Here is a 7,516-nt window from a genome sequence, read left to right as displayed (position 1 = left end):
AGAAATTACATAGTTCATACATCAATATCACATCATAATTACTCCCTACATCTAAAATTATGAGAATCTACTCCATAGAAAAGGGAGACACAATCAATATACAAAGAAATATCATTCTACAACTCAATACATAAAATAAAGAGAAGAGAAATGTTTATTTATGAATTCTAAAGTTGTTGGAGGTGTTCCCTTGCTCCAAAGGAGAACGGGATCATTAATGGTGGCTCTTGGAAGAGGTTCTAAGATTTCTCCAAATGGAAGAACCTTTCCCCAAGGAAAGAGGCAGAACCCTAAACCCAAGATAGGTCGAAAGGGGAGAAAATCCCCTTTTATAGGAGGGGTACACGACCGCCTCGCTTTCTCCGCCACATGACCATGCCTCAAGGCAAGGCTATGAAGTGTGTGCCACGACTCAAGGTAGGCATGATCGTGCCTAAGGGCACGACCAGCTCATGAGTATCCTTGGAAAATAGAGGCACAACCATGCCTCAGGGCACGACCGGACCGTGGGATTTTCTAGGAATAAAAGCATGACGGTGCCTTTGGGCACGACACGACTGAGTGTTTTTGTCTGAAGTGGAAATATGACATAATAATAAAATAAAGTGTAATAAACATAAATTATATTAATGAAATGTAAATAGATGTATATCAAATAATGCTAAAAAAATATATATAATATATGCATATTAATTATTACTACTAGAGCTTCCACAATAATGTCTCTAAGTTTACAATTTTGTACTTACGAAATTATTAAGAGGAGGAATTAAATTTACCAAAGGAAATCAATATTTAAAATTTTATGCTTTTTTGTAAATTTTTTAAAAAATATTTCTTTGAAAACTATTGACTTGAAATAATCTATTTTTGCCACTTCAAAAAATAGAAATTGCATTTATTAATTTCTTAAAAAAAAAATTAAACTCCATGGCCATCTGTCTCTCCATCCTCCGGCTTCTCCTCTTGTTCTTTCAATTCCCCTCCCACCATTTGACTATCGTTTTTTTTCCTCCCATTTTTTTTTCAAGAATATTTTTTTTCACGTTCAATTTTTGTCGCCTCCCTCCTCTTCTCCTTTTCCTTCCTCCTCTTGGCCAGCGTGTAACCATTTTTTTCTCTCCTTCTCTTTTCAAGGATTAATTTCCCACCCTCTCTCTCCTTCTCTCCTTTTGTTCCTCTTATCACCACGTTATTTTTACCCTTTTTCTTTTCAAGAATCAGTTTTCTTCTAGCTACCAATGCATCCTTCAACTCCGTCCTTCTCTCTAGCATGAGATGGCTTCCTAATTACTCCTCCAAAAATGATGGATGGATATTGAGTTGATTGAGGTCCCTCCAGTTCCAAGGGTGAGCCGATTATGAAGTTATTCCCTCATCGATTTCGATCACTAGAAGTCGAAGAGGGGGAGTGCGTATAGCTTTTGTTTCCTGGCATTCCATTGGAGATTGAGCTTGAGAAAAATGGAGGGAAGAAGGAAGTTGTTAAGGTTCAATTTGCATAGGGTGCTATGTGTGGTTCTGATGATCTACCTCCTCAGCGGTGAAAGTTTGGCCATTAACTTTGAAGGCATGTGCTTTTTTTCGGCAATTTCTCCATGCTCTAGAGCTTAAATTGGTAGTTAAGGTGTATTTCTTAAGAAATTTTGCATTCCATTGAAGGGTTGGCTCTATTGGAGTTCCGATCGAGAGTGGAGGCTGATCCTTTTGGCGCCTTGGAGAATTGGAATCCTAGCGACAGGAACCCCTGCAATTGGAACGGTGTTAATTGTGTTGATGGCAAAGTTTTCAACTTGTACATTGACCGACTCCTTTAATTGTTGTCATTTTCATTCCTTCATTGATTGCCCAAACACCAACTAGTAAGCTTAGTCTGATTAGAAACTCAACACATAAGGATAACACAACCTCGGGATGTCATGTATTTATCTAAATATCACATAGATACAATTGTAGACAAGAATTGTGTCAGTAGAAAACTATTTTAGTTGACGATCAAAAGAAATACTTGCTTGATGGTTGCCTTCTCTCTTCTATTCATTTTATCCCTAAAAATAATAGTTTCAGTAATATGACCAAGAATGTGCCACCTTGGGACTTTCATCTGATGGAACTTGATATATAATCATCTTAGGAAGAGAAAGATTAGACTAGTGGCACTACATTCTGTTTATGTTTCATTATCTTCTGCCTTATTTCCTATATATATATATTCTAATTTTCTGTTACAAATTCGTTTGAAGAATTCAAGTCCAAAATTGTTACCCATGTGCAGGACCTTGATAGAGTTTTCTCTACAAGGAACTTTGTCATCTGACCTTGGAAAGCTCAGGCATTTGAGAGCTCTGTAAGTGCAATTAATTTTATGATCATATTTGAACATAATTAAGATGATGCCTAAATGGATTATATTTTCTTCTTTCATTTTATATCTTTGGTTAAAAGGTGCTTGGAATTGATAATGTATCAAATAAATGATCAAGTTTATTAGATATAAGTGGCTAGAAAAAGAATCATTTAAAGTCTATTAAACACCAACAAAATTCCCAAAAATTCATTATCCTAACAACTGTTTTGTTTGAAATAATTGGCCTCAAATAGAGGTGGTTCTTCTCCATGTAAAATTATGTTTTGTTCGAATGAGTAAAGGATATCTTATGATCCATCCCATTTTGTCTTTTTTAAGCAATAATAATCTAACTAAATAATTTTTTTATTATTCATATCGTGTGTTTTAATATATTTGTTATTTGTCTCAATCTTATTTTTCAACTACACAAAAATAGATCATCAATCAAATGAAAAAAATAATTTTATTATTCACACTCGAAGCTTTTAGAATCTAGTTAAGATATCACACTGGAATTAATTTTTAAATAATTAATCAATTAACAATTTATTTTGAGAATAAAATATTATAAAATTTATTTTTTATGTGAGTAAGAAATTAATATTTAAAAAAAGTGTAGAAAAGTCATCCATAAGTCATTAGTTTTAGTTAGTTTTAGGTTAAAAATAGTTAACTAAATAAAAACTTTTTGGAACTTTTAAGATCATAGTAAACTCAGTTGTATTTTACACTTAAAAGGAAGAAAACTTAATAAAGAACTCAATAGATAATAGTTATCGTGCATCTATACTTACTATCTCAAATATTGTTGTGAAATCTACCAGTGCTCGTATTCTAATCGTTATTGAAATGCCATAACTGGTTGTGTCATCAGTGTCCTTAACAGGAACAGATTTTCTGGAGTTATCCCAAAGGAAATTGGAGGGCTAACTAAGTTGGAGCTCTTGGACTTGAGAAACAATAAGCTAACTGGTACAATACCCAAGGAGATTGTAGAAATGCACTCTCTAAAACATCTGTTAGTCTCCGATCCTAGATTTCATATGTTCAATTAGATGATTAGCAAATTAAGTTATCAGGGCCAATCATTTTTCGTTCTTGCAGTTTGCTTTGCCACAACAAATTCCAAAGCAGAACATCTGCTGAAAAGTCTAACAAGCACGCCGATCAAATACAAGATTGGAATCATTCATGTGATGCAGCTGATGATCTACAACCTCTAAACAGAAAAGTTGGGCATCGGTAAGCCCTTATTTATGGACATTTGTATAGCATATTGTAGCTTGTTCTTCTCGGTGCTATATAAGTTTTTGTAAGTTGAAAAACGAATTCTATTTCATGTTTTCATCAATCAAATGTCAGTTTCTGGGAGACAAGCTGGGAGAAACTGAAGAAAATTAATTCCTTTCTAGTCATGCTTGAAGGAAGAATCATACAAATCTTTAGCACAACTCGTTTGTGAGTGTTTTGGTTTTTTCTTATTCAATGCATTTTTTACTATTGACAATGTTTGCGTAACGTATTAGTTACATTCTAAACAACAGAAGAAATTTCCTTCCATGCTTCAAATGTGAACATATTTTTAATGATCATCAACAAAGGGATGGCAATCAAAATGGTAACATACGTACACTTGTTATTTGCTGTTTTTGAGCCAACTTTTTTTTTGATACACTTATAACAATCATTTTTCTTGATTGTAGCTGATTTTTGCAAGACATACATAATGATGAATACACAGATACATTATGTTCCCCGACGTAAGTTAGCTGAAGCAACTAAGAATCTCTATGCTAATCCTGTAAATGGTGGCCCTATAAATCAAATCGTCAGCGTTTTAACTACTACAAGTGGTTCATTTCCTGCATTGATATCAAAATCTAGACTTAATCCCTCTGAAGCTCCTATACCTCTTCCAAATCCACAATCAGTTTCTCCAACTGCTGAACCAACAAAACCTGCGGGAAATGAAATTCCATCAAGTGAAAGTATATCAACATGGACATATATTCTTATTATTTCAGCAGCCGCTTTACTACTTACCTTGGCAGCATGCATCGTTCTAGTTTGCCGCAGAAAGGATGGAGCTAATATAGGTCCATGGAAAACAGGATTGAGTGGTCAACTACAAAAAGCACTTGTAACTGGTACATTTTTTGTTCTTTCCTCAAATTTTTGTCATCAATGGTATGATAATTGGCATAACATGCTTAGTTCTGGAAATTGTTGGAAAACTACTAACTAATGCAAAAGATGCTTTCACTTCTAATTATTACATTTGGAATTAACTTATACTTCAAATTAAAATTTTGTTTTCTTCATGCGTGTTGGTATGCCTATCTTCAGGGGTACCAAAATTAAAACGCTTGGAGCTTGAAGCTGCCTGTGAGGAATTCAGCAATATTGTTCTAAGTTATCCAGCCTTTACTGTATACAAAGGAATATTATCAAGTGGTGTAGAGATAGCAGTTGTGTCAACAACTATCACCTCTGCCAAGGAATGGTCAAAGGAATCAGAAAAGCTTTTTAGGAAAAAGGTTTATAGTTCTTGGTACCTGTTTAGCAAGTTCCCTTCTATGTTTTAGTACAAATTGAATATTTTTATTGTTAGATGATGATAAATGCAATGTTAATTGATATCTCCATGCTTTCTTGGAATGTAGGTTGAGGCACTTTCTCGCATAAATCACAAGAACTTCATTAATCTCCTTGGTTACTGCGAAGAGGATGAACCTTTTATGAGAATGATGGTTTTGGAATATGCGTCTAATGGTTCGCTTTATGAGCATCTTCATGGTAGGTTCGTTCTCTATAAAAATTATTTGACCTATAAATGAGCTCGTCGGCAATAGATCAAACTTATACCAAAGTTTCATTTTTTTCAGGAGAAGAATTTGAACTTCTCGATTGGAATGCTAGAATGAGGGTCATCATGGGGATCGCTTATTGTCTCCAACACATACACGAGTTGGATCCACCCATTCAACACCCCAACTTAAGGTCAAGGTCCATCCTGGTCACTGAAGACTATGCCGCAAAGGTATAACTTGATCTATTTATATCATCAATTGCATGAGTTTCACTTCTCTTTGGGTTGAGATATATATGATCTTCTGTGCTACATTTAAATTTAATGCAGATTGTAGATATCAGTGTTTGGAAAGAAATTATTGACCAGGGAAAATTGGGTGTAAAGGATTATCTCAATAATTATGATACCTTATATGATCCTGCAAATAATGTTTATAGCTTCGGAGTATTATTGATGGAGATAGTCTCCGGAAAGGTCATCCAACGTGAAGAAGAAGGCTCTATTTTGAACTTGGTAAACTAACATGTTAAAATAGATAGTGGTTACCTCTCTTTTTATCAAAAGATAGTGGTTATATACAAATCTAAGTCTTTTATATATATGTATATATATGTATATATAAATTAAATAACAGGTTACAGGATACTTAAAGGGTGATGGTGGTCCTAGTTCATTTGTTGATTCCAATGTTAAATCTCACAGCGAGGAGGAGTTTCGTATAGTTTGTGAGGTCATCCAAGATTGTACTAGCTCCGACCCCAGAAATAGGCCATCTATGAGGGAAGTGACATCTAAACTGAGAAAGATTATAGACATTTCGCCTGAAGCAGCCATACCAAGGCTTTCTCCTCTTTGGTGGGCAGAATTGGAGATCCTCTCTGTGGAAGCAAGTTAATTATTGTGGATACTCATCACGCAAATCATAGCTTTGTTCATTAATTGACAATCATATATATCAATTCAAATAGCACTTCTTTGATGTCTCACTATCACTTTAGCAAATAATTGGAGGTCTCATATAATTTGCTTTCAGAGAGATGGCGACGACAAGATAATGCTTTCCGGATGCTATTTTGATGAGTTCAATAGTATTCTTAACAAGCACTTGTACTATATTGTTATGTTGTTTGCCATTTTATATACAAATTTTAGCAATAAAATAAAATAAAATATAATATAATATAATATAATTGAATTGAATTGGTTGAACTATGAAAGGAAGGATCGATGTTGGTTCTTTTATTGTAGTTTAAGATGAGGATGTGCCAGTTGATAATTAAGGTCCTTGGGAGATAAGGCTTGTTTATTTAGGAGCAAGATTAGCTTGGTGATGAGAGAGAGAGAGTGTAAGTTTATAATAAATTTTAAAGTTATTTTTACTATTTATTTGAATAAATATTTTAGAGAGAATGCAAAATTGATTAATTTAGAGTTCATCCTTATCCATCATTTTAATTTCGCCAAAACTGCCACACTCTAAATAAACATTAAACATTCATTTATTACTTCTTATAAAATATTGCTCACCGGAGACGAAATTAATTTGATGGTTGATTGTCTGAGTTGATCCAATTAGATATGCTGAGCATATTGGATGGGACGAAATTAAAATTGACCAATTATATTGGAGTATTCCAGTTTGGTTGAATGAAGGGGTTGAGCAAAGCTATCATGTCAAACAAAGTGAAAAACAAGACGAGCAAGTTGGTCAACAAAGCATCAAATTGTTGATCGCATGAGATGAGTCATCTAGTGATCAACTAGTTAGGTGACTAGAGTCTATATAGGTTGATCAACTAGTTGGTCTAGTTTAGTAGGTCAAATGAGAGAGAGAAGCTAGACAAATCAATTGAGCACACCCACCAGTTAGGTCGAATAGGTTGGTAAAATCAAGCAAACGGACTAAGTGAGTCTCTAGAAGCAACCACTTCCCAAAAGATATAACAGTGACTACAAGAGTAAAATAACTCTTCTATCTCACCTAATAAATATAGACTTATAGGTTTACATCAAAAGATATTACTAAGTAATTTTTAGATTCAATGACGCTTACAACCAAAGATCCCAAGTTCTTGGATGTCAAGAGAAGACCATAAGCAATGCAGGCATTTTAAGTATGAAAGAATGAGAACTAATGATACCAAAATGGCATCCAAAAGATTTTAAATAATGGTCCTAACTATCATGTTGTCATTAGGCCAACCTAAGAAAAAGTTTGGTCAACCAAATTCTGGTCCCAACAATCATGTTGTCATTAGGCCAACCTAAGAAAAGGCTAGGTCAATCTAGCTCAAGCGTTTCAAATGGTTAGAAGCTAACACTTCAAAGTTAGCTCGTACTAATAAAATCCTAAG

The 7,516-nt window shown here is 34.2% G+C and overlaps 1 protein-coding gene across 1 annotated transcript; it reads left to right on the top strand.

Moving 5' to 3' along the window:
* The first annotated feature begins 1,464 nt into the window (after positions 1 to 1,464).
* On the top strand, positions 1,465 to 6,207 carry LOC121994785 (protein MALE DISCOVERER 2-like). Its single transcript, XM_042548706.1, has 12 exons — positions 1,465 to 1,570; positions 1,663 to 1,795; positions 3,225 to 3,368; positions 3,455 to 3,592; positions 3,713 to 3,808; positions 3,877 to 3,968; positions 4,054 to 4,497; positions 4,697 to 4,887; positions 5,014 to 5,146; positions 5,236 to 5,390; positions 5,490 to 5,675; positions 5,797 to 6,207. The coding sequence occupies exons 1-12, from the start codon at positions 1,465 to 1,467 to the stop codon at positions 6,055 to 6,057; spliced, it is 2,079 nt and encodes a 692-aa protein (XP_042404640.1). The 3' UTR covers positions 6,058 to 6,207.
* The last annotated feature ends 1,309 nt before the right edge of the window (positions 6,208 to 7,516 follow it).

The sequence above is a fragment of the Zingiber officinale genome, chromosome 6A (genome assembly GCF_018446385.1).
Source record: "Zingiber officinale cultivar Zhangliang chromosome 6A, Zo_v1.1, whole genome shotgun sequence".
Lineage (NCBI taxonomy): Eukaryota > Viridiplantae > Streptophyta > Magnoliopsida > Zingiberales > Zingiberaceae > Zingiber > Zingiber officinale.
Note: the sequence above shows the minus strand (reverse complement) of the source record. Positions and strands in the feature narration are given on the sequence as shown.

Excerpts from the sequence above, each read along its gene's own strand:
- LOC121994785 (XM_042548706.1), top strand. The coding sequence starts at position 1,465 with ATGGAGGGAAGAAGGAAGTTGTTAAGGTTCAATTTGCATAGGGTGCTA. Across the intron at positions 3,593-3,712 it reads AACAGAAAAGTTGGGCATCG|TTTCTGGGAGACAAGCTGGG; the intron begins GTAAGCCCTTAT and ends ATCAAATGTCAG. Across the intron at positions 4,498-4,696 it reads ACAAAAAGCACTTGTAACTG|GGGTACCAAAATTAAAACGC; the intron begins GTACATTTTTTG and ends GCCTATCTTCAG.